Raw genomic sequence first — 27799 nt, forward strand, 5'->3', positions numbered from 1 at the left:
TTTAGCTATTGTAGTTTTTTTATTGCCTTTTTATGTAAGTGTTAGAATAGCCTTGCCTACATCTGTAAAAAAACCCCTGCTGGAATTTTTATAGGAATTGCATTAACACTGTATATAAATTTGGGAAGGATTGACATCTTTATATGGTGAGTCTTCCAACCCGTGAACACAGTATGTGTCTCCATTTAGATCTTCTATGATTTCTTTTATCAGAACTTTGAAATTATCAACATATGCATCCTGTGTGTGTTTTGTTAGATATATGCCTCGAGATTTCATTTTCTGGAACAATTGCAAATGGTATTGTGCTTTTAATTTTGGTTTCCTCATATTTCTTGGTAATATATAGAAATGTGATTCACATTTTTGCATTGATCTTGTATCCTTCAAACTTGCCGAACTTGCTTATTCGTTGCAGGAGTTTGGGTTTTTTGGGGTAGACTCCTTGGGATTTTCTATGTAAATAATCATGTCATCTGAAAATAGAGGCAGTTTTATTTGTTCTTTCTGATCTCTATTCCTTTTTTAGTTTGTTTCTTGTATTATTGCACTGGCTAGAACTTCCAGTACTATGTTGAATAGCAGTGGTAAGAACGAACATCCTTGCCTTGTTCCCAACCTTAGAGGGAAAACATTCAGTCCGTCACATTAAGTATGATACCTATAGATTTTTTGTCAGTGTTCTTTACAAAGTTCCTCTGTGTTCCCAATTTTTAAAGAATTTTTATTGTGAATAGTGTTGACTTTTGTCAAATACTTTTCTGGATCAATTGATAGGGCCACATGATTTTTCTTTTTTAGTCTGCTGATATGGTGGGTTACATTGATTGATTTTCAAATTTTAAAGCAGTCCTGCATTCCTGAAATAAAGCCTACTTGATTATGGTGTATAATTTTTGTATATAGTGCTGAATTTTATTTGCTAATATTTTGTTAAGGATTTCTGAGTCTGTTTTCATGAGGGATATTGGTCTGCAATTTTCCTTTTGTTATCAGGGTAACAGTGGCCTCATAGAATGAGTTGGAAAGTGCTCCTCTTCTATTTTCTCTAAGAGTTTATATAAAATTGGTATTAATTCTTCCTTAAATGCTTGGTAGAATTCTCCAGTGAAACTATCTAGGCCTGGAGATTTCTGATTGGGGAGTTTTCATAGTTACACATTCGGCTTCCTTAATAGTTATAGGGCTATCCAAAGTATCTATTTTATACTGGGTGAGTTGCGGTAGTTTGTATTTTTTGGAGGAATTGGTCCATTTCATCTAAATTGTCATATTTATGTGTGTAGAGTTGTTAGCAGTTTTCCCTTATTACTATTATTTTTTTATTTCTTCAGGGTCTACAGTGATATCTTTTGCTTCATTGTTGATACTGGTAATTTGTATCTTTTTTCTTTGTCAGTCTTACTAGAGGTTTGTCAATTTTATTGATCTTTTCAAATAATCAGCTTTTTGTTTCATTGATTTTCTCATTGTTTCCCATTTTCAGTTTTATTGATTTCTGCTCTTTATTATTTCCTTCCTTTGCTTGATAGTTTTTCATTTTTTGAGGCAGCTTAGATTATCGATTTGAGACTTGTTCTCTTTTCTACTGTAAGCATTTAATGCTATGAATTCCTTTCTCAGCGCTGCTTTAACTGTGTCCTGCAAATTTTGATGTAATTTTCATTAGTTATACGCATTTACAAAAAAAATTCATTCTTCTTTGATCCATGGATTATTCAGAAGTTTGTTCTTAAGTTTCCAAGTGTTTGGAAATTTTCCTATTATCTTTCTGTTATTGATTTCTAGTTTGATTTTATTGTGATCAGAGAACACAGTCTGTATGATATTAATTCTTTTAAATTTGTTGAGGTTTTTTAATGGTTCAGGATATGGTCTATCTTGGTAAATGTTCTGTGAATGCTTACAAGGAATGTGCATTCTGCTGTTGTAGGGTGGCATATTGTATAAATGCCAATTGGATTCTATTGTTTGATAGTGTTTCTGAATTCTTCCTATATCCTTGCTGATTTTCTGTGTAGTTTTTCTATCGGTTGTTCAGAATGATATGTTGAAATCTTTAACTTTCATTATGAATTTATTTCTTGTTTTATTAGTTTTCTCTTCAAGAATTTTGCAGCTGTCCTGTTTGGTTTATACACATTTATGAGTGCTGTGTCTTCTTGGCATTTTAACCCTTTTATAATTATGTAATATCTCCAGTAATTTTTTTTATTAATAGACTTAACTTTTTAGAACAGTTTTAGGTTTACAAAAAAAAAAATCAGTCAGATAGTACAGAGTCCCCATGTATCCCTTGCACCCAGTTTCCCCTATTACTAACATATTACATTAGTATGGTACATTTGTTACAATCAATGTACCCCTATCGATACATCGTTACTAACTAAAGTCCATACTTTATTCACATTTCCTTAGTTTTCCCCTAATGTTCTTTTTCTGTCCCAGCATGGGATCCAGGATAACAGTTACATTTAGGCACTGTATCTCCTCAAGCTCCTTTGGCTGTGACAGCTTCTCAGATTGTCCTTGTTTTTGATGACCTTGACAGTTTTGTGGAGGTCAGGCATATTGTAGAGTGCTTCTCTATTGGAATTTGCCTGATGTTTTTCTCGTGATTAGTGTGAGATTATGGGTTTTAGAAAGGACAATCTCAGTGGTAAAATGCCTTTCTCATGACATCATATCAAGATTATAACTATCTATATGATGTCGACTTTGATCACCTGGCCGAAGTAGTGTTTGTCAGGTTTCTCCACTGCTTTACTTGTTTACTCTTTCCAAACCATACCCGTTGGAAGGAAGTCACTATGTGCAACCCATAGTTGAGGAGGGAGAGCTCAACCTCCTTGAGAGCAGAGTATCTACATAAATTATTTGGAATTCTTCTCCAAGGGACATTTGTTTCTTTTCCCCATTCATTAATTTATTCAAACATTTATTTATAACAATACGGACTCATGGATATTTAGTCTCTGGTAATTTTCTTCGCTCCAAAGCCTACTTTATCTGATATTAAGTGTATAGCCATTCCTGCTTTCTCTTACTTAATATTTGCATGGCATATATTTTTACATCCTTTTACTTTCAAACTACCCATGTTGCTATATTTGAAGTGGGTTTCTTATAGACAGCATATAGTTGGGGCATGTTTTTTATCTACTATTACTTTCAACTAATGGTATTTTGACCATTTTGATCATTGCATTACACTTTAATGTAATTACTGATAAGTTAGAGCTTATGCCTGACATTTAATTTATTTTTGGTTTTGTTTGATCTCTTTGTTTTTGTTTCTCTGTATTCTTTTTTCTGCCTTCCTGTGGATTACTTGAACTTTTTTTTTAAAGATTTTATTTATTTATTTATTTGACAGAGAGAGAGACAGCGAGAGAGGGAACACAAGCAGGGGGAGTGGGAGAGGGAGAAGCAGGCTTCCCGCCAAGCAGGGAGCCTGATGCGGGGCTCGATCCCAGGACCCTGGGATCATGACCTGAGCCGAAGGCAGATGCTTAACCGACTGAGCCACCCAGGTGCCCCTACTTGAACTTTTTTTAAGAATTGAATTTTTATTGGGGTGCCTTTCACCAGTTTGGGTGAAATGTAGAAACCTTACTTCCTTTTACTCTACTTCATTTATAATTATCTTACATATGTTCTCTGCATACACTGAAAATTAGATCAAATAGTGTTACGGTTTTGTTTTTGCTTCAACCAACAAACATAATTTAGAAAACTCAAGAGGAAAAGGAAAATCTGTTGTATTTACCCATATTTTTACTCTTTCTGTTATGTTTTTTCTTCTTCCTGATGTTCCAGGATTCCTTCTTTTATAATTTCCTTTCTGTTTGGAGAACTTTCCTTAGCCATTCTTTCAGGTAGGTTTGCTGGTGGCAAATTCTCTTAGTTTTCCTTTATCTGAGAATGTCCTGATTTCCCCTTCACCCTGAAGGATATTTTTGCTGGACAAAGAATTCTGGGTCAACAGTTCTTTCCTTCAGCACTTGAAAAATGTTGTGCCAGTTCTTTCTGGCCTCTCTGGTTTCTGATGAGAAATCCTCTGTGATTCAAATTGTTTTTTCCCTATAGGCAAGGTGTTATTTCTCTCACTGCCCTTTTATTTTGTCCTTTGTATTCAGAAGTTTGAGTATGATGGGTCTTGGCATGGATTTCTTTATGTTTATACAGTTTGGGGTTTATTCAGCTTCTTGAATCTGTGGGTTTATGTCTTTGGGGGAAAATTTAAGCCATTATTTCTTTAAAAGATTTTATTTATTTGTGAGAGAGAAAGTGTGCACAAGCAGGGGGAGCAGCAGGGCGAGGGAGAAGCAGACTCCCCGCTGAGCAGGGAGCCTGATGCAGGACGCGATCCTAGGACCCTGGGATCATGACCTGAGCTGAAGGCAGATGCTTAACCGACTGAGCCACCCAATGCCCCAAGCCATTATTTCTTTAAATACTTTTTCAGCTCCACCTTTTTTCTCCTTTCCTTGCCTAACTTTGATAACACAGATGTTCAATCTTTTGTTGTAGTCTCACATGCTTCTTAGAATCTGTTCATTTTTTCCCTCAGTCTATCTTCTTTCTATTGTTCACACTGAATAATTTCTGTTGTTCTATTTTCGAGTTCACTCATTCTTTCCCCTGTTTCTTCCATTCTGCTGTTGAGCTCATCTATTATAATTTTTAAAGTTTCAGCTATGATATTTTTTAGTTTTAAAAATTTCATTTAGTTCTTTTTTTATGTCTTCTATTTCTTTCATGAGACTTCCCATTTTCTTTTATTTGTTTCCGTTATGTTTATAATTGCTTGAGGGAAGCATCTTTATGAACATCTATGTCATCTTGTTGGTGTCTTTTGGTTGTCTTTTCTCATTCAAGTGGAGTTTTTCCTGGCTTTTGATATAATAAGTGATTTTTTTTTTTATTGAAACCTGGACTTTTGGGGTATTATGTTACAAGACTCTGGATCTTGCTTAAATCTTCTGTTTTTTTTATCATGCTTCTTCTAACACTGCTCTGGCGTGGGAAGGGGAATACCACTTCATCACTGCCGGTGGAATGAAAGTTGAGGTTCCTCAGTCAGCCTTCATTGGCACCTGTGGGGAGGGTCTTCTCATTACCGCTTGGCAAGGGGGGGCTTGGGGTCTCTACTGTGCCCCTGCTATTACCACTCTGGCTGAAAGGAGCAGGGATGCCTTGTTGTAGTTCCTCTTATAACCTCCACTCACAGCACAGTGTGGAGGGATGCTTGTAACTGCTGGATGGTAGTGAAAACACTGATTCTCCACTGGGACTCCTCTGACACCACCCCAGTGGGGAAGAGAGGTGGGACCCCTTGTTATCAACAAGTGGGCAGGAAGTCCAGGTCTCCTATGTAGTATCCACTGATACTGTGTCACACAGAGAGGGCTTGTTACCACCCAGTAGGAATGAAAGTTCTGCCTCCCAAATTGCCCTCCTCTGGAAGTGTAGACGTCTACTTTCCGCACTTGGCCTTTGTTAGCGTGGGTGGTGCTGCAGTTTTTTGTTTTTGTTTTTTTTCCTGTGGTGCTTGGTTGGAGTAGAGTGGTTATTATCTAAAACTTTTCTATCTTGCAAGGTTGCCCTATTCCTGGTCCTTTGCCTGAGAAAGCAGGCTTTTCAGGAGGTTTTTTTTTTAAACCTGTGCCCATTGATGTCGCCAGGTTTTCCATTTCTGCAGCACTCAGTCTAGACTATATGAGGCAAAACAAAACAAAACCTCAGGGAACTCACTGCTGTGTCAGTCCTTGGGTTCTGATGTCTAGAGCCAGTCTTCCTTCTTCTGTCTACTTTTCAGAGTCTTCTTATGTTCGTTTTATGTACAATGTTCAGGGTTTTTAACTGTATTTAGCAGAAGGAATAGGGAGAAGTACACCAACTACACCATTCCAGGAGCAGACATCATACCTGCTTTGTTTTAAAATTTCATTTTATAAAAAAAAATAATAATAAAAATAAATAAATAAATAAAATTTCATTTTATGATGAAAACATTTAAACATACCCAGAAGTAGAGAGATTAGTATAGCGAATCCCCTTTACTCAGCTTCAACAATTTTCAACCTTTTGCCGATCTTGTTTCATTTTTTTTCCTCACTGTGAGGTTTGTTGGAGTCTTTTATCTCAAATCCTAGAAATAATATTATCTCACTCAATGTGAGTGTGCATCTCTAACAGAAAAATGCTTTTTAAAACATAATCACCATGCCATTATCACATTTCACTAATTAACAATAAATCCTTAATGTACTTAAATAAGAATTCATATTCAAATTTCCCTGATTGTTTCAAGAAGTGTTTTTAAAATTGGTTTTCTCAAGATAGGATCCAAACGAAATGTAACATTGTATTTGGTTGTTATCTCTCTTAAGTCTCTTTTAAAAATCTATAAATTTCCTAGGCCAGCCACAGAAAAACAAATACTGCATGACATCACTTGTATGTGGAATCTAAAAAAGTCCAACTCATAGATGCAGAGAGTAGAATGGTGTTTTTCAGGGGCCAGAGGGTGGGGGAAATGGGGACATGTTGGTCAAAGAGTACAAAGTTTCAGTTACGCAGGATGAATTAGTTCTGGGGATCTAATGTACAGCATGGTGACTATAGTTAATAACACTGTAGTGAGTACTTGGAATCAGCTGAGAGAGTAGATCTTAACTGTTCTCACCATAAGAAAGGTAACTATGTGAGGTGAAGAATATGTTAATTAACTTGATTGTGGTAATCGTTTCACAATGTATATGTATATCAAAACATCATGTTGTACACCTTAAATATATATAATTTTTATTTGTCAGTTATACCTCAATAAAGCTAAAAAAGGATCTGCAGGTTTCCCATCTTTCTTTTTCCCATCCCGTTTTTTTTTGTTGTTGTTGTTTTTTTGTTTTTTAAGATTTTATTTATTTATCAGAGAGAGAGAGACAGAGGCAGGCAGAGGGAGAAGCAGGCTCCTTGCTCAGCAAGGAGCCCGATGTAGGACTCGATCCCAGGACCCGGGGATCATGACCTGAGCTGAAGGCAGAGGCTTAACCAACTGAGCCATCCAGGCGTCCCTCCCATCCCGTTTTTTTTTTTTTAAGATTTGATTTATTTATTTGACAGAGAGAGAGATAGCAAGAGAAGGAACACAAGCAAGGGGAGTCGAGAGGGAGAAGCAGGCTTCCCGCTTAACAGAGAGCCCGATGTGGGGCTTGATCCCAGGACCCTGGGATCATGACCTGAGCCGAAGGCAGACGCTTAAAGACTGAGTCACCCAGGCGCCCCTCTCATCCCATTTTAAATCCTATTTATCATTGAAGAAAACAGGTCATTTTTTTCCTATAAAATATTCCACATTCTGGATTTGCCTGATTGTTTTTTAGTGGTGAAAATGAACTTGTTCTTCTATCTCCTATATTTACCATTAACTGAGAGTTAGAGCTAGACACTTGATTAGATTTAGGTTCAATTTTTTTTTTTTATTTTTGGCATCAATATATCATAGGTGGTGCTGATGCTTACTACTGCATTACATCAGGGGCACATAATATCTAGCTATCCCACTCTTAGCGATGCTACAGTTGAGCAGTGGGTTCAGGTGAGATCAATCTGATCCCTCCATTGTAAAATTCTCCGTCGTCATTTGCCTAATCTTTTTTCATCCATTCATGATCATTGCCCTAGATTAGTGGTTTTCAACCAGAGATAATTGTCCTCCATGTTTGAAAATGTTTTTGATGATCACAACTCGGGAGGTGGTGCTAATAGTTTCTCATGCTGCTAAAAATTGTACAGTGCATAGGACCGCCCCCAAATAAAGAATTATCTGTCCCCAAATATCAAGAGTGCTGGGGTTGAGAAACCATGGCCTAGATTTGTTATTAAGGTGGTGTACTATTTCTGTCATTCCTTCTGTGTTTGCTATCTGGAATTGTTGCATAAAGAAGAGTATCACTATTTGGTTACCCTGAAATACTGTTCATGAAGGAAAGGCAGGGTAAATTCTTCATTTTTCCCTTTATTAATTTTTGCAATAATAATTTGGTGCCCTAGTATCAGCCAGGGGTAACCAATGTTTTTTTTTTTTTGGTCTTTTTTTTTTATTCTTATGTTAATGCCCATACATTACATCAATAGTTTTAGATGAAGTGTTCCATGATTCGTTGTTTGTGCATAACACCCAGTGCTCCATGCAGAACGTGCCCTCCTCAATACCCACCACCAGGCTAACCCATCCTCCCACCCCCCTCCCCTCTAGAACCCTCAGTTTGTTTTTCAGAGTCCATCGTCTCTCGTGGTTCGTCTACCCCTCCGATTTCCCCCGCTTCATTCTTCCCCTCCCGCTACCTTCTTCTTCTTCTTTTTTTTTTTTCTTAACATATATTGCATTATTTGTTTCAGAGGTACAGATCTGAGATTCAATAGTCTTGCACAATTCACAGCGCTTACCAGAGCACATACCCTCCCTAGTGTGGTAACCAATGTTTTCTAATGTCACTCTGAAATTATGTATTTCATACATCTGATGCTTGATTAATGGTAGATTTTTTGATGCCCTTATTGTCTCAATATAGGCAAGTGGGGATTCCCCTTCATCTTGGATCCTGTGTTCCTTTGACATGACTATATTAGTCTTTGATATCGCTCTTGCTTTTTGGCAAAACAAGGTGTTCCAGGCTCATTTTGTACATTTCTTGTGACAGACCCATAAACAGCTAATAATTTCTTGAAGGAGGTTTGGCTTCCTCTGGTGGGAAATGACATTTAGAGACCACAATCTGGGCACTAGGTATACTCATTGCTACTAGGTTGTCATTGCTGCTGTGTCTTTTCAGTGAACAGAGCTAGGAGATATTTATTTTTCCAGAAAGAGAAAAATAAATAGATAAGTTCATAACATTTTGTAAGTATTTTTATTTCCCCAACTTTCTTACACAAAAGATGGCATCTGTGTATACAATATTCTATACTTTGCTTTTTCCAGTCAACAACATATCCCAGATATTATTCCCATATAGATATCTATCTCATTTCATATTTTATTTATTTAATTTATTTATATTTAATTAATTATATTTAATTAATTAATTATATTTAATTAATATATTTAACATATTTAATTTATTAAAATTTTTTTTCCAGTTTTTCCATTTTATGACTCCACTGTAATTTATTCAACTGGTCCCCTAGTGATGGACATTTGTTGATTTTTTTCCCCCCAGTCTTTTGTTATTATACCTAGTGTTGCAATGAATGGCTTTGTGCATATGTCATCCTGTACTTTTGTTGGTGTATCTTTGGGTTAGAGTCCCTAGGAGTGGGATTACAGAGTCAAACAATGAATACACATGTGATTTCGCTAGACATTGCTAAATTTCTATTAATTCCAAAATTTAATATAATTTTGTTTGTATTGCTTTTAGTGGTTTTCCAGTAGTAAATAAGCCGTAGAGATCTAATGTACAGTATAGTGAATACAAGCAACAACATTATATTATAATCATCAAACTTGCTAAGAGACTAAATCTTAATTATTCCAACCACAAAAAAGAAACGATAATTATATGATGTGATAGAAGTGCTAATTATCACTACAATGGCAATTCATATTACAACAAATAAATGTATCAAATCAACATGCCGTGCACTTTATTTATTTATTTTTTAAATTTTTTTTTTAAGATTTTATTTATTTGACAGAGAGAGACACAGTGAGAGAGGGAACACAAGCAGGGGGAGTGGGAGAGGGAGAAGCAGGCTTCCCACGGATCAGGGAGCCTGATGCTGGGCTCGATCCCAGGACCCTGGGATCATGACGTGAGCCGAAGGCAGACGCTTAATGACTGAGCCACCCAGGCGCCCCTATTGTGCACTTTAAATTTATATGATGTTAGATGTCAAATACATTTCAATAAAAATAAACCAAATAAATAAAAGATTTAAAAAATTTAAAGAGGAACAAAATTTTGAAAAAGAATAAAAAGCATGATTAGGATTTTTTTTTTAAAGATTTTATTTATTTATTTTGAGAGAGAGAGAATGAGAGAGACAGAGAGCACATGAGAGGGGGGAGGGTCAGAGGGAGAAGCAGACTCCCTGCCGAGCAGGGAGCCCGATGCAGGACTCGATCCTGGGACTCCAGGATCATGACCTGAGCTGAAGGCAGTCGCTTAACCAACTGAGCCACCCAGGCGCCCGCGTGATTAGGATTTTTAACTACCAGTTTTGGTAACAAGATGTACCCTTCCCACCCTTCAAGCTTGAAAGAGACATTTAGGACAAGCACAAGAAGTCAGATTCCACACTTCAGTGAGTAAAACTGGAGAATGTGTTCTTTATTGTGCTTCTGTCAAAGCTCAGGCCCAGGGCCCTGCTGCATCCCATAATGCTGACCTCCAGCAGCGGATACAGATTTTGGGATTCCAGAGTTTCCCTAGAGGACAGGAATACAAGAGTTGGCTGGCCAGATGCTGTGCCAGAACGTGGGAGGCCATTCAGAGGCCACGGTATGAAGCAGATAGGTAAGGAATCAAAAGTGTAAGTCAAATGGGGCAGAAGTCTGAAGGATGATAGTCAGAGTTAAAGGCTAAAGGCTGAGGGAAGCTGAGACACAGAGTACCTCTGGCAGGGAAAGCTGCAGGAATGGCTGGTTAGAATATGATACAGTGTAACCTACATCCTTGCAATAGATCTACATCCTTCACAAACATGACCTTGCTCTCTTTGTGAGCCTCCTTTGTTTCCGCCAGAGAAGGGCCCGGCACTGGAATCACAGATGTACAGGCTACCCTGGGGCTAGATGTGTGCTTGAACTCTTCCATTTTGTGCCCCTTGCACACCACTAGGCCTGCTGCTTCCCTCTATAGGGCTGGCACCTCCTGGATCCCGATGAGCCCATTCTTCATTCTCCTGGTTGTTGGTATGGCTCGGGGGGGGGGGGGGGGGGGGGGCAGGGCATGAAGTCTTGTCCTGCTGCAATGACAAGTAGGGACCACTGAGCTGGATCCTTGGTCATCATGAATGGGCCGGCAGGGGGGCTATTCCTGAGCTTAGCGAAGTTTGGTGTGGTCTAAGTGGGATGGGAAGAGCCCGCCTGACCAGCTCCTAGACCCAGGGGCCCTGGTGCTGAGTGTACTTGCCATTATCCCCTTTCTTTAGCCCAGTGAAAACTTGCAGACCACGAATGGGATGTCAGGGGCCTGGACAAAGTAGGTGTCAAACATCTCATGGTTGATAGTAGGAATCTTCTGAGTGAGGACAGGTATAGAAGCGGAGAGTAAGCACAAGGAAATTCAAGCTACCTAATGATTTTGTGCTGCATTTCTATAGTGAGAATAATATTAGTACCTACCTCATCAGGGTGTCAGGAGGTTTACGTAACTTAGTAAAATACTTATAAAAGTGCCTGGCAGGGGCGCCTGGGTGGCTCAGTTGGTTGAGCGACTGCCTTCGGCTCAGGTCATGATCCTGGAGTCCCGGGATCGAGTCCCACATCGGGCTCCCTGCTCGGCAGGGAGTCTGCTTCTCCCTCTGACCCTCCTCCCTCTCATGCTGTCTCTCATTCTCTCTGTCTCAAATAAATAAATAAAATCTTAAAAAAAAAAAGTGCCTGGCATATAATAAATCACCAATAAACTTTAATTATTTGATTATAATTATTGTGTGTAAATTAGAAATCATATCATGCCAATTCCTTGCTACTCCCCTGCCAAATGATTCCCACTGCTAGTGGGATAATATTCAAATCTTATACAATGGTCTGCAAGGCTTTAGGTGATCTGGTCCCTGCTTGTATCTCTATCCTCATCTTATATCACTCTCCTCCTTCTTGGTCACCAAACTCAAGTCATTCTGGCCTTATTTTCATTTCTTAAAATCATGAAGCTCCTGTTGGTCTCAGGACTTTTGCACTTGCTCTATGCTTTTGCAATCAGAAAAAAAAAAAAACACAAAACAAAACCTTAAAGAGACACTAAAATCCAGAATAAAGAGAAGTTTGAGAATCTTGACTACATAATAATCTTAAACATCATAAAGTTTAAAAATGAAATAAAATACAACAGTCGAATGATAAATGGGAAAAATACACTAGAGTATGACAGATGAAGGGTTAATAGCTTAGTGATAAGGAATCCAAACTCTAGATTCCCACTGCTGGGTTTGAATCCCAGGTCCATCATTTATTGGCTGTGTGACCTTGAGCATCACTCAATCTCTCTGTGTCTCAGTTTCCTCACCTCTGAAATGGGGATGATAACAACACCGACTTCCTAAAATTGTAGTAAGGGTTAAACCTATTGAAGAGAACAACTCTTGGCATACTTCAGGTGCCATATAAGTTGTTTGGGGCAAGGCTGAGTTGATAGGAAGTGAGGTCTAAGAGACCACGGTCACACTCTATAGGCTTTAAAGGCTAGGATAAGGACTTGGGACATCACTAGGAGTGAACTGGAGAGCTTGCTATCATTTAGAATTGTAATCACCTAGACATGACTGGGATCCAAATAACAAAGGCTCAAACAGGATGATGTTTCAAGTGTGTTATTGATTCTAAGACACTATCGACTGTAAGACACACCATTACTATATATACCACCAAGAAAGAAAAAAAATGCTGCCAAATATGATCAGAAACTGTCATTCAAAGATTTCAGAGATGCTGAAACATGAAGAGGTGTATCTCTTATCTTAGAGTTGGTAAAATATGGCTTTTTTTTTTTTTTCTCACGTAAGAATAGGTCCAGAGGTTATCCGTTTTCTGGTTACAAGATGGTTACTCAGCTATAACCATTACATCCTCATTTTCAGGAGGAAGGAGAAAGTAGGAAGGGGGAAGATGCCTTTCATTCTTCTATATTAATTTTGTGAAAGTCTCCCCCCTAAAACTCACTGCAATTTTTATTGGCCTTGCATTGGCTGTGTAGATCCACTTGGAGAAAACTGCCTGATGCCCAATATATAGTGCTACATTGTAGCTCAATATGTATGTTACAGTCGCATTTCTATTTCATAAAAAGGATAAACGTATAAGACATGCTTGTATTTGCATAGAAAAGTTCATAAAGGATACAAAAGAAACTGTTAACTAGTAGTCATTTCAGGGGAATAGATTGGGTGTGATTGGCGGAGAAGAGAGGGGCTTTAACTTTTCATGTTATGCCTTCTTCCAAACCTTCTAAACCCTTTTAAAAAACCACAAGTATTGGGGGCACCTGGGTGTTAAGCCTCCGGCTCAGGTCCTAATCTTAGGGCCATGAGATCGAGCCCCAAGATTGGGGCTCCCCATGGAGTCTGCTTCAGATTCTCTGCCCCTGCCCCTCCCCCCACGTGCTCCCTCGCTGTCGCTCAAATAAAGTCTTTCAAAAAAAACCCCACAGGGCGCCTGGGTGGCTCATTCGGTTAAGCGTCTGCCTTCGGCTCAGGTCTCGATCCCAGAGTCCTGGGATGGAGCCCCGCATCCGGCTCCCTGCTCAGCTGGGAGCCTGCTTCTCCCTCTGCCTGCCGCTCTCCCCCTGCTCGTGCTTCCCCCTACCCCCGCCAAGTAAATAAATAAAATCTTAAAAGAAAAAAAACTTAAAAAAATAAAAATAATAAAAAATAAAACCCCCACAAATATTGTATATATTAGTTTTATCATAATAAATATAAACCAGCAATCTTAAAAGTGGAGTGTGCATTACCCTGGGCATACAGGTACTCTCCATGGGGTAAACAAGCAGAGTTTTAAGAGGATCTATTATCCTCAAATTTCATGTTTCATATTTCCTAAAATCAATGTGCCAGAGAACACACGTGTGGTGGCAGAATCAATGGTCCTTTCTGCATTTTACAAAACAAAGCCTACCTTTCACCTATCCTGATTCTTACCTGGGTGCACTGCCCCAAGGTATAAAATCTACAGGGCACCAGAGAGACGGTGCCGAACACTGTTGTCAACAGTGAAGAAAAAAAATTGCTCTAACAAATGAACGGGGATCAAATCCTTTTGCAGTTCAGATGGCTTCCCATAAAACTGAAGGAAAACCCCATGGAGCTGTCAGCTGATAAATCGGGAAAAATACTTTTGAAGACAAATCATTGTGTAATCCCCCCCATAGATCTCCAAAGGAATTCAGAGACTTGAGTAACATTGCTAAAACAAATGTGCATTCCCATTTAGTTATTTATATAACAGAGGTTCCTGTGTGCTAACGTTTAACCAAACACAAAGTAGAAAAGAGAACTGATGCTGAATTCTGTCTCATTCTAGCAATAAGCAATATATATTTTTAAAGATTTTATTTATTTATTTGAGAGAGAGAATGAGAGACAGAGAGCACGAGAGGGAAGAGGGCAGAGGGGGGAAGCAGACCCCCCGCTGAGCAGGGACTCGATCCCGGGACTCCAGGATCATGACCTGAGCCGAAGGCAGTCGCCCAACCAACCGAGCCACCCAGGTGCCCCAGCAATAAGCAATATTTATCCATGAAGACACCCACTAACAAAAAAAAAGACTCCTATCTCTAATACATTTTAATTTTTACTTTTAATAATTACCTAGCAGAATTTGTAATATACTTACAATTTTTTGATCCATGGCATTCTAATACTAATTGTCATAATAACTCAAGCAAGAGTAAATTTTTACACAACACTTAGAGCTTTAGGCTCACAGGAACATTTAAAAAGCATTTTTTTTTTTGAAGACTTTATTTATTTGACAGAGAGAGACATAGCGAGAGAGGGAGCACAAGCAGGGGGAGTGGGAGAGGGAGGAGCGGGCTGTGGGGCTCGATCCCAGGACCCTGGGATCATGACCTGAGCCGAAGGCAGACGCTTAACGACTGAGCCACCCAGGCGCCCTAAAAAGCATTTAAATAGCAAAATATATATACATATTTTGCTGCAGGGAAAGATGATAGGATTAACAATAATTTTGAGTGCAAAAATATATTTGGGTGAAATTGTTAGAATAGAATAGAATGAATAACCTAGGGAGAAAAGGAAGAATGTACAGCTCGCAGCCATCAAGAGCTCATTTGTAAATTTTTAAGACAGATGATGGTGGCTCTCAAGTCATTAAGGTGTTTAGGTTCCACTCGTTTCATGTACAAATGTGACATAACAGTTTTGTTTGTGAATGTTAATATTTGTCAGGATTCACATTGTTTGCAGCTGACATTTTTGATGCAAAACTTTAGGTGCCAACCCCAAAAATGTGTGAAGGAGCCCAAGGTTAAAAAATATTTTTAGAGTGTATTGGGATATAAACCAATAGTTCTATAGAAACATACAAATGTCCGGGGAAGTGTCATATACTCTTTTGCCACCTTGTGGTCAGAACTGTGCTCAACCCCACGTGGCCCGACTATACTGAGGAGGGGTCTCTCCTTAAGTGGGCCCCTTCCGCTAGCCTCCAGTCAGGTCTTTGTGAGGCAGACATGGTGACATTTGCCCAGGACTGAATGGAGACACACGCAAGCAGGCTGACGCCCCGCCCCCCACCCTCCTGCACGTGATTCACAGCAAAAGCAACATGCAATCAGGAAAGAAACGTAAGGAAGTACAACAAAATTCTGACTTTTCTCATGAGGACTAAAAAAAAAAAATCAAATGTCAAACTGTTTCCGATACATTTTTTTCTCGATTCTTTTGTTTTTGGTGCCTCTTCTCAGCTGGTGACCCAGACACTTCCTTAGTCTGCCTTTTGGGGAACCCAGCCCTGATTGTGGCCCTGGGGCCAGCTTGTTTGGTTCCACACTGTCCACAGCTCCTAGTACAACACCCGGCTCTGGGTTGGAGCTGAATACACCTTTGTTGGGTGAATGATGGCTGAGCCTCCTAACTGCCAGAACCTGCCGGACATGTGGGCTTCTGCTGGAGGCTGATCGGTAAGGTAGTCAGGTTGCCATGGTTAGGCTTCAGGGGTAGAGGGTAGACAGTCTTAGGCACACAGAGATCTTTAGGTCTTTCTGACGGCCGTCACTTTGCGGAGGTGGGATGAGAGTACCCTCCCCAGCCTCCCTCCACTCCATGACCTCAGTCATTTCTAGCAGCACAGGAGCAGGATTCCTTCGGTGGGTGTGCTAGTTGCAGTTCCTCTGGTTGTAGGCCACAGAGGGCAGGCATTTATTGGAAAGATGCTGGGGTGCTTCCAGGAATTGAAGCAATGAGTTGGCTTAGGAAGGCAGGGCACCAGGGCAGCGCCTGGGGACCTCAGCTGTATGGGAACCGAGCATCGCATTCTTCTTAAAGGCTCCTAATTCTTGACAACCAAGTCCTGCTGCTAACGCCGGGAGGCCCAGGCACCACCTCCTCCCTGCAGGAAGGGGCCAGGCTGAGGGCCGAGGTCCAGCGCTAAGCAAGCAGAACTCCGCTAGGGTATACTCAGGCAGCACGGCCCCACGGGCCAGGCAGCGTATTCCGGGCCAAGGCCAGCCGTCCCAGGGCTCAGGGAACGGACTCTTCCTAGAACACCCTCTGCTTGATCTTTGGACGCTGGCTATGTACTTCTTCGGAGCGCCGTCCTGACTCCCTGGGACCTGCACCTGCGGCCCCTTTCCCCAAGTGCCCGCGGCTCTCAGTGCAGGAGCTCTGCGAGGCTCTCAGACCCAGGCCCGTCCCCCCCACCCCCGCCCGCCGGCAGCTCCACTACAGAAGCTGCTCCCCGCCCCGCCCCACCCCCCAACTCCCACCTGCTGCCGACCCGACCCCGGGCTCCGCCAGACTTGAGGGTCTTGGGGCGGTGTCTTCCCCTTTCTCAGCCGTCGGGGAGGTGCCAGCAAGTAGGCATGGCCTTGGTGTGCCTTGTCCCCTCCCGCTGCCCCCGGGCGGCTCAGCGTTTGCTGGGCCAGGAGGCCGACTGCCAGATGGTCATCCCACCCGCGGCCTTGGGAGCCCGAGGAGGAGGTGAGGGGCAGGCACAGATTCTGCAGGGCACCGATAAGACGGGCAGAGGGACGTGCCCGCTCAGTCCCCGCAGCCTTGGCGGCTCTGCGCCTCGGGACCCGGGGTCCAGGCCTGTGCCCAGAGTGGCCCTGGGGCTTCATCCTTCTCGGGAAGGGCAGAACGTGGAGTGGGAGGGGGGCCAGGGCGGGGGGCAGGCTCCGCTGTGGGGAGGACGGCCTATCACGGTTTCTGACTGCTCCTCAGGACCTGGCCTCTGAGGGGACGTTTCCCAGCCCCAGAGACGTTTCTGGACGTGGCGATTCCTCCGTCCCTGGCCCCGCAGTGCTGGGGGAGGCTGCATGGACGAAGGGAAGGACGAGGAGAGGGGAGGAGACGATGAAGGGGGTCAGAGCTGCGATTGGAGCCGAGAACTGGAAGCGCCTTAAAGAGACTGCGCGGTCCCCGCCCCCCTTCCCGCCAGCCTCAATGAATTAGAGCTGTGTTTCCCAAACTTGCCTGATCATAAGAATCCTCCCGGGCCCTAGTTAAAGATACAGGTTCCGGAGCACCTCCCTTCGCGATTCTGATTCAGTAGGTCTGCGGGCGGAGCCGAGGAATCTGTAATTTTAACACGCTCCCCACGTGATTCTCGTGAACAAGCAAGTTTGGGAAATACTGAATTAAAGGAAACGGGGCCTGGCTGCCGAAGCGGCCTCCGCTAGGGGGCTACGGCGGGAGGATTCCCGGGGGGCGTCGCCTGCTTCCGCCGCCGCCTCCTTCAGTGAAAGTCCCTTTTGGGTCCAGCTGTCACAGCCGCCGCGCTCCCTCAGGCCGGGCGGGGGACAGCCCAGGTCTGCGTGGCCCCCGCGCCGCCACGCCCAGTGGCCGCCCGAGCCCTGCGAGCAGGGGGAGGAGCCGCCGCCAGTGGAGGCGGAGGAGGTAGAGGAGGCGGAGACGGCGGAGACGGCGGAGAAGGCGGAGAGGAAGGTGGAGGCGGAGGCGAAGGTGGAGGGGAAGGTGGAGGCGGCGGGGAAGGTGGAGGCGGCGGGGAAGGTGGACGCCGCCGGGAAGGTGGAGACAGCGGAGGGTCCGGGCCGCCGGCTTGAGCTCAAGCTGGAGCCCGAGCCCGAACCCGAGCCGGTGCCGGAGGCGGAGCAGGAGCCGCAGGGGGAGCCGAAGCAGGAGCTGGAGGATGAGCACCCAGCGCGGAGCGGCGGTGGCGGCAGCGGCGACGAGGTTCCTCCCCCCACCCTCCCCTCCGACCCCCCGCGGCCCCCCGATCCCTCTCCGCGGCGCAGTCGTGCCCCCCGCCGCCGACCCCGGCCGCGGCCACAGACCCGGCTCCGTACCCCGCCGCAGCCTAGGCCACGGCCCCCGCCCCGGCCCCGGCCCCGGCGCGGCCCTGGGGGCGGATGCCTGGATGTGGATTTCGCTGTGGGTCCACCGGGCTGTTCCCACGTGAACAGCTTTAAGGTGGGAGAGAACTGGAGGCAGGAACTGCGGGTGATCTACCAGTGCTTCGTGTGGTGTGGAACCCCGGAGACCAGGAAAAGCAAGGCAAAGTCGTGCATCTGCCATGTGTGTGGCACCCATTTGAACAGACTTCACTCTTGCCTTTCCTGTGTCTTCTTTGGCTGCTTCACAGAGAAACACATTCACGAGCACGCCGAGACAAAACAACACAACTTAGCCGTAGACCTTTACTATGGAGGTATATACTGCTTTATGTGTAAGGACTATGTATATGACAAAGACATTGAGCAAATTGCCAAAGAAGAGCAAGGAGAAGCTTTGAAATTACAAGCCTCCACCTCAACCGAGGTTCCTCACCAGCAGTGTTCAGTGCCGGGGCTCGGTGAGAAATACCCAACCTGGGAGACGACCAAACCCGAGTTAGAACTGCTGGGACACAACCCAAGGAGAAGAAGAATCACGTCGAGCTTTACCATCGGCTTAAGAGGACTGATCAATCTTGGCAACACGTGCTTTATGAACTGCATCGTCCAGGCCCTTACGCATACTCCGATCCTGAGAGATTTCTTCCTCTCCGACAGGCACAGATGTGAAATGCCAAGCCCTGAGTTGTGTCTGGTCTGTGAGATGTCTTCGCTTTTTCGGGAGTTGTACTCTGGAAACCCATCTCCTCACGTTCCTTATAAGTTGCTGCACCTGGTATGGATACACGCCCGTCACTTAGCAGGATACAGGCAACAGGATGCCCACGAGTTCCTCATTGCGGCGTTAGATGTCCTGCACAGGCACTGCAAAGGTGATGATGCTGGGAAGGCCGCCAACAACCCCAACCACTGTAACTGCATCATAGACCAAATCTTCACAGGTGGCCTGCAGTCTGATGTCACCTGTCAAGCCTGCCATGGCGTCTCCACCACCATAGACCCATGCTGGGACATCAGTTTGGACTTGCCTGGCTCTTGCACCTCCTTCTGGCCCATGAGCCCAGGGAGGGAGAGCAGTGTGAATGGGGAAAGCCACATACCAGGAATCCCCACCCTCACGGACTGCTTGCGAAGGTTTACGCGGCCAGAGCACTTGGGAAGCAGTGCCAAAATCAAATGCGGTAGTTGCCAAAGCTACCAGGAATCTACCAAACAGCTCACAATGAATAAATTGCCTGTTGTGGCCTGTTTTCATTTCAAGCGGTTCGAACACTCGGCCAAACAGAGGCGCAAGATCACTACATACATATCCTTTCCTCTGGAGCTGGATATGACACCATTTATGGCCTCGAGTAAAGAGAGCAGGATGAATGGACAGTTGCAGCTGCCAACCAATAGTGGAAACGATGAGAATAAGTATTCCTTGTTTGCTGTGGTTAATCACCAAGGAACCTTGGAGAGCGGCCACTACACCAGCTTCATCCGGCACCACAAGGACCAGTGGTTCAAGTGTGATGACGCCGTCATCACCAAGGCCAGTATTAAGGACGTGCTGGACAGCGAAGGGTATTTACTGTTCTATCACAAACAGGTCCTGGAACATGAGTCAGAAAAAGTGAAAGAAATGAATACACAAGCCTACTGAAGCGACACACAGACCTACCTGTAATGGAAGATGGCGGCACCCATACGACAACTGGCATCGAGATTTAAAGGACCTACTCGTGTGGCCCACGGGCCTGACAGAGTAAGAATTGAACAGTACAGTACCCAGTGTCTAAGAGGTCCTGGTTGGAAGAGAAATAGACGGGGCGGGAGAAGAGGCTCTAGTCTAAGCAGTCACTTGAAGGAAAATTCAATGGCAGGAATGCTCTAGGCGGGGACGGCGGGAGCAGGGGAATCTTGACACTGGTACATATCCTATATTCCTCCAAAAGATTGTGTGGGAAAGTGTGGGGTGGGAGGGGGGTGGTGCGTGGGGGGGTGTGCCCTTGTAACCGTAAAACATCTTTCTCCATGGGTGTTTCAGCTTCAACTGACCAATCACATAACAGTTATATGTTTGGGGGGGCGGGGCAAGAAAAGTCTACACAAATGTAGCCCATGACCTATATGGGTATGAAAGCGGAAAAGTGGAGGAGGCAAGGATATCTCATTGACAAACGCCTTTGCCAGTTTCTTTGTATTCGTGATTTTTTGTGCTATTAAATGCAGTATTAAAAAAAAAAAAGAAAAGCCCACGGGGCTAGTGGAAGGAAGAAGGGGGCTTGTACAAGGGGAGCAATTGCTCCAAAAGTAGAGAAAACAAAACAAAACAAAACATACTGTAAGATAAGCGACCAACACAGACAGGCCTCAGCTAAGAGTATAGTGTATGAGTGTTTAAAAAAAAAAAGCTGTATGATATACTTGAGCAAATCAATGAACCTCTTTGCGATTGTTTTCTCATCCGTACAATGCAGATAATTCCTACCTTAAAGGGTTATTGTTAAAGATTAAATGATATAAAATGTGTCAAAGTATAAAGTAAAAGGCTTGGAACTTTGTAGGGACTCAGTAAACGTTTGTTGGATCTGAAACTTCTTTGGACCAGGACCAGAATGCCTCAGAGGTGAGGGTCAGTCCTCCCTGAGACCCGTGGACAGAATGGACACGCATCGTGTCACATGCAGTCACACACACATACACACACTCGTACAACTCCCTCCCCAACACCCGACCTGGAGCCCCAAGGCGACGGACTCCATTTTTGTCCCCGTGTAAGGGCGTCACAATCAGTGCCACACCGGGGGTCGTCGGGGGGAGCGCCACAACTGTCTCCCAAAGTCATTCTGTCCATTTGGAAGACCATCGTGTTGTTTTCATGACTCAGCACCCTAGTGACAGGACTTTCAGGGCCCATAGGCTGCCAGGCTTCCACATGCGGGGGTCTGCTGGTCTTTGCCTTCCGCGAGCATTATGTGTGTTGCTGTAAGATTCACCTGCAGGCGTAGATCAGTACAAGGACTGTTTTCCAAAGCTCGCTGGTCCGCCAGCCCAGGGATATCGATGGAGTGGCACATTGGCCTCTTCCCTGATTCTCTCCGAGGGCAGAGCGGCCCGTGGAGAGCTAAGCCAGAACAGATGGGACAGATGGGATGTGCCCAGGAGGGGGTGAACACTGGTGGTTCTTTCTTTTCTCTTCAGCATCAGGTACAAAGGGACCTCTAACCTAGAAAATCTTGGGGGGAGGGCAACTGTGTATCAGACCCATGGGGCTTGGATCCACTGGCTCTGGGAAAAGGCTGCCTCCCCCCCCCCCCCCAACCCAGGGCTTCCCAAGTCTATTTTCTGGTCCACTCATTTGGAAATACACATTTATTTATGCGGTTGTGGGTGCATCCCCAACTGGCTCATAGATTTTTCTGTAGGACAGGCGTTGTGTCTCCTCCCGTACCCCAGGCTGCATACTCGGCCCTTAGCACAGTTCCCGGCACAGGGTAAGTAGATCGTCAAAACACTAACTGGATGAATCAATGAAGCAATACACCCTCCTTTCATGACCGAATTTTTGCCAACACCCCGGGGGTGGGGGTGGCGCCCATGATCCTTAGGAGAACGTGTCAAAAGTGTTATTTTTGGTATCTTGTAGGATGGGGGAGATCAAACGATGAGAGGCCTCGGGTGTCCCTTGGCAACTTAATGCAGGGTACCTGGCTACTTCTTGGGATGTGTCTGGTAGCCCTGCCGGGAAGACAGCCATGTCCTTGTTCCTCATCTCTGCCACTGGAATAGTTCAGCCATGTGCCACCAGACTCTGCTTGCAGAAACTCTCTTTTGCATTTTTCAGCTTTTTTATTCGGAAATATTTTAAACCCAGGGGAAAGTGGCAAAAATAAAAATAGTATAGAGAACGTCTGTATACCCTTTACCAGCTTCACCTATTGCTAACACTTTACCCCATTTGTGCTCTTGCTTACATGTATGCACACTCTCGTAAGTAAGCGTGTGTGTGTGTGTGTGTGTGTGTGTATCTGGACCATGTGATGGTAAATTACATGCATCATGGCCCTTCATGGCTAATGTACCTCAGCACGCATTGCCTACGAATGGGCATGTTCTCTCCATCACAGTATATAGTTAAGAGCGTCAGTAGATTTAACATTGACTCAATACTATTATCTGATCTCCCATCTGTACTTCAGTTTTGTCTGTTTGCCCAACGACATCCTTTACAGCGTTTCCCTCTCCATCGTAGGATCTGGTCTAGGGTGAGGTCTTGCTTTTAGTTGTCATGTCTCTTTAGCCTCCTTTAATCTGGAACACTTCCACAAACTTACTTTGTCTTGTGTGGCATTAGCATTTTCAATAGACTGTTCCTCATTTCGGGTTTGTCTGACGCAGAAACTGTCTTTTAAATACCCTGCACTCAGGAGTAGTGCTAAGAGCTGTGACTGGCCCGAGACTGCTGAAGCCCACCTCCCTGTCTCCGCTGGTGGAATGCAGAGACCACCAGAGGGAGCCGCTGCGCCTGGCCCTTCCTGACGTCCTCTGGAAAACACCATTGCCCCTCAGCTACAGGGGAGCCATTCAAGCCCAGCCCTATGCCTCTACCTGTCACCAACCCCCAAATTGAGCCATGGAATGATTCAGGCATGTCTTCCACCTTGGGCAGGCACCGCCATGGTGGGGCCTTTTGGGGGAGGGGGACCACCTTTATCAACATTCCGTGGTGGGTACAGCAGCACTGGGGAGGGAGCTGGGAAGGGGTGAGTTCTTCTTAAACAGCTTTGGCGGGGCGTGGGGGCGGGGCGCGTGGACACGAAGATGGGGCCCAGAATAAGTAAGGAAAAAAATGGGAGAGGTCAACGACAGATGGGTTTGTGACCCACGGGTGACTTTCAGATACAACTGGGCTATTTTACGTGATGGCTGGAATTCCTGTGTGGGCAAGAGCTGGTGAAACTTAAGCTAATTTTTAACTCAGACTCCATCTACTTCTACAAGCTGGGAAGGCCAGGGGAACTCAGTTCACATGTAGATTTATGATCTGGGCCCTGAAGGGCCCAGGCAACAGTTGAGTGCTCACCACGGGGGTCTTACCCATCCAGAGAGCTCAGAATGAGAGACCAAACAATGCGGTGCTTCCCTTTTACCCGTTATACATGCTTCCCGCGGGTTTTTGGCCTAACCTGGTTCAACATTCAGGTCCCCACCAACTTCCCATTTCCTGGAGTAGCCAAATGCTGAAGCTCACTCTGGCCCACAGTTCACATACGTAACTGCCTCACTTCTTCCCCATCCCCAGGGAATCCTGATCAGGGATGCCATCAACCAAGAGGTCTTTTCCAATCGAGAAAACAGAGTGACCCCCCATACAACTCATGTTGTCATAATGCAGTAGAGCTGATGCCAGGAACCTGTGTTCGTGCCAAATGTATATTCACACCCAGAAGGGAAGGCCCAGGGCCTCTGAGACTATGAAGCTCAGCGCCCACAGCCGAATGTCATCACACGCTGACCTTTCCCTGCAGGTGATCCGATACCATTTTTAAACTCGTGTATTAACGTCTCTCAATTATATAGGAAAACGCACATATCATAAGGGTGCAACTCGATGCACTTCTAGGAAGTGAACAGATCCCTGCAAACAACATCCAGGTCAAGAAACAGGACATTGCCCGTAAGTCAGGCCCCACTTCTGCTTCCTTCCAGTCAATAACCCCAAAGAGGAATCCCTATCCTGACTTCTTCCACTGTAGATTGCCTTTTTTTATGCTTTCTATAAATGGAATTGTTCAGTATGTATACTTTTGTGTCTGGCTTCTTTTGCTCAGCATTTTAGGAGCTTCAGATCTGAAGTCCCTCTGTCAAGAAAAATTCTGAGGAGTGTCACTATTTCTGTCTAATGAACCAAAAGTAAGAATCCATACTCCTCCTAGTGATTTCTGACATATTGAATCCATTCAAAGGGACCCAGGCTATTGCAAAGTTGGACCTCGAGAGTGTGTCTAATCTCAGGTCTAAGAAGATGGTGGACAGAAAACAGCCTTCCGGAGAATTTTGGGATAATTTAAGTACCCCAGAAATGTTGATCTTGGGCCCTGTTCTGTTTAATAATCTTGGACCCCAGCCCCATTCCAATAGCTCCTGAATGGGATACTCTATTCTGGTAAATCCTCAAACTTACACGGGCAGCAGAGTCACTGGGAGGGCTTGTTAATACACAAATTGCTGGGTCCTGCCCTCAGAATTTCTGATTTCCGTGGATCTGGGAGGGGGGCCCGAGAATTTGTATTTCTAACACATTCTCCGGGGATGCCTCTGGTTCTGGGATCATGCTTTGAGAACCAGTGATCTATTCAGTTCGTTTTCCCACTGTGGTCCTTGGAGCCCAAGGAGTCTGTGAAGATGCTCCAGGGAGCACCTTGGGGAGCACCCAGGGGAGCAAGAGGGAGGGTACATTGGTGAAGATCAGGAACTCTTAACCCTACTTTGACCAGAGCAGCTCCCTTCTTATTTATTTTAGATCTTGGGGTTCCAAGTAATACTTGAAGAAAAAGTTCTGCCACTAAAATTTGTAAAAGCTGAAAATCTCAGCGCTAAGGAGCTGTAGACCCTAAGGGAATGATGTCTTTAAACTACATGGGTGGTGTATCTGGAAAATAATCCAACATGCTACCGAGACCTGGCCTCCTGTGTGCTCTTAATCTAGATGGTGCTGAGGGGAGCTTAATTTCCTTGGAACTTCCAGAGGTGCAGATTTATGAGGATGGAAGTGATAAGGGAAAATGCTTAATTATAAATAAGGTGCCAAGTCATACGTATCAAGAATTTTTTTTTTTTCCTGGCAAGATAGCGCACGAAGATGACATGAATAACACTCGCCAACTATGAACACAGTAACACGAGATAAACCATAACAAAAGTTTCAATTTATAGCTGACCTTTAAAAAAAGTAAGAATCTGCAGAGAAACCAAAGGAAAAATTAAAGCCAGGCTAGCAATTGTCAGCGGACCCTGTAATTGCCCACTGTGGTGTTGGTCCCTAGGGGCCGGGGGCTTAGAGCTGAGAATCTAATGCCCACGTGGGTACTGGCAACTCAGCCTCAAGTCGACCAGAGGCAGAGAAGCTGTGACTGAAACCTCCGGATAAAGCCCTTAGTAGCTCCTCTGTTACAACGGATTTGGAAAGTGAGCAGCTAAAAACTCTATGCTCTCTCCAGAGCCACCACAAGAAATAAAAACCCCAGGCTTATGTTATATGTGGATGCGGGGGTCTAAGCGTACCCTGTTGTGTGTTATGGAAACCACATGCTGGAAAATTAAAATAAAAATGGGAGCAGAACCATCCAAACCTCTAGAACCCCAGCAAGAGGCAAAAATCGTAACTTTTTACAGCCCAGAGCACATGGAACTTCACGGAAAAAGATAATGGCCGTGAATAGGGGTTCAGAAACAAACAGTAGAAATCTTGTACTTGCAAAAGAAATGGCACGCCAGGAAGGAGAGTCGCCAGTTGTCACAAGGAGTAGAATTAGCATCCCCAAGGAATCCTGATGAGAACTGTTAGTCTTTTTTTTGAGAGGGAAATAAGGAGATTTTCAGGGGGGGAAAAAAAAACTAAGAAAGTTTAGCAATAATAGACTGTCATTAAATAACTATTGAACGATATACTTCAGGAAGAAGGAAACTGAAATCAGGAAGAAGGGGTGACTAGGAGGCAAGGAACAGTGAACAAAAATTGGGAAATATGGGGAAATCTAAGTAAGCATTTGAGGTATAAAACAACAAAAATGGGGCGCCTGGGTGGCTCAGTCGGTTAAGCGTCTGCCTTCAGCTCAGGTCATGATCCCGGGGTCCTGGGATCGAGCCCCGCATCGGGCTCCCTGCTCAGCGGGGAGCCTGCTTCTCCCTCTCCCACTCCCCCTGCTTGTGATCCCTCTCTCGCTGTGTCTGTCTCTGTCAAATAAATAAATAAAATCTTAAAAACAACAACAACAACAACAAAAACGTTGAATGAGATGGAGGTATAAAAACGAGTTGGCACCCAAAACATTGGAGCACAAAGACATCAAGATAGCAGGAGACCATTCATATTTAAAGCATTCTAAAGCTCTCGTATTGTTTGGGAGAAGGGTACGGATATTGCCTGAATTTGGACCTTGTTAAGTGGAGTATAAATGTTTAAACATTTAAGGATATGGGCTTCTGGTTTCTGGCAATGGCAGGCTTGGTTCTTTGATATTCAACTGGCCGATTGAAGTAATGAAGTATGCTGCCTAAAATCTTTCAAAACTACTTTAAAAGCCCTGAAGAGCCGAGAGGACAGACGAAAACTTCCAGGCCAAATTGGGATGAAAGCTTGTAACCAGACAGGTAAACAGAATATGGGCACCCCCCCCCCCACAAGCCAGTTTGCTCTGAGGGCGTTTGCCTCCATTGCCCACATGCGCTTTGATTCAGTGACCACACAGGGCTAGAGAGAGAGAAGTTAAGGGCCAGCCCACGGGTCAGAGTTTAATAGGAGAACCTCTCCACATTGAGCTGAGATCCCAAGGGCCTACATCAGCCGCATAAGGGCCAGCCAGAATGTAACATGCACTTGTCCCAACAATCCTAGAGAAATGGTACAGAAGCCGGCCTTGGCACCAAGCAGAAATCTCTTGCTAAAAAGTAAGGGGAAAGGGGCACCTGGGTGGCTCAGTCGGTTAAGCGACTGCCTTCGGCTCAGGTCATGATCCTGGAGTCCCAGGATCGAGTCCCATATCAGGCTCCCTGCTCTGCGGGGGATCTGCTTCTCCCTCTGACCCTCCCCCCTCTCATGCTCTCTCTCTCTCTCTCTCTCATTCTCTCTAATAAATAAAATAAAATATTTTTAAAAAAAGTAAGGGGAAAAAAAAGAGGACGGGGTGCATATACCTTTTTGAATTGGTGTTTTCGTTTTCTTTGGGTAGATATCCAGTAGTGGGATTACTGGTTCATATGGTATTGTATTTTTAATTTTTTTGAGGAACCTCCACACTGTTTTCCCCCTGTGGCTGCACCAATTTACATTCCCACCAACAGTGCACGAGGGTTCCTTTCTCTCCACATCCTCGCCAACACTTGTTGTTTCTTATGTTTTTGATTCTAGCCATTCTGACAGGCGTAAGGTGATACCTTGTTGTGATTTTGCTTTGTATTTCCATGATGATTAAGGATGTTGGGCATCTTTTCATGTGTCTGTTGGTCACCTGCATGTCTTCTTTGGAAACAAATGTTTATTCAGGTCCTCTGCCCATTTTTAATTTTTTATTGATTTAATTTTTATTTCTTTAAGATTCTCCAGTAAGTTTATTTTGTGAACCTTTTGTATTTTAAGTTTTATTGGCTTACATTGTTATAAAGAGAAAAAAATGTATACAGTCTTGAACACTGAACTATTTATCATTTTAATATGAATTCAGATATATTTTGTTTATTTCCAATTGACCTTCAGCTCATGAGTTTAGTATTGTTTTCCTTTCTTTCTTTCTTTCTTTCTTTCTTTCTTTCTTTCTTTCTTTCTT

General features: G+C 44.2%; 1 protein-coding gene across 1 annotated transcript; it reads left to right on the top strand.

Annotated features, from left to right (window-relative positions):
• Nucleotides 1–16775: 16775 nt before the first annotated feature.
• USP27X (ubiquitin specific peptidase 27 X-linked) lies at nt 16776–20228 on the top strand. The gene is made up of 3 exons (XM_035002496.1): nt 16776–16893; nt 17400–17463; nt 17559–20228. Exons 1-3 carry the CDS (start codon nt 16776–16778, stop codon nt 19912–19914), a joined length of 2538 nt encoding a protein of 845 aa, XP_034858387.1. The 3' UTR covers nt 19915–20228.
• The last annotated feature ends 7571 nt before the right edge of the window (nt 20229–27799 follow it).

This window comes from Mirounga leonina, unplaced genomic scaffold (assembly GCF_011800145.1).
Source record: "Mirounga leonina isolate KUSES-001 unplaced genomic scaffold, KU_Mleo_1.0 Mir_101609, whole genome shotgun sequence".
NCBI classification, from domain to species: domain Eukaryota; kingdom Metazoa; phylum Chordata; class Mammalia; order Carnivora; family Phocidae; genus Mirounga; species Mirounga leonina.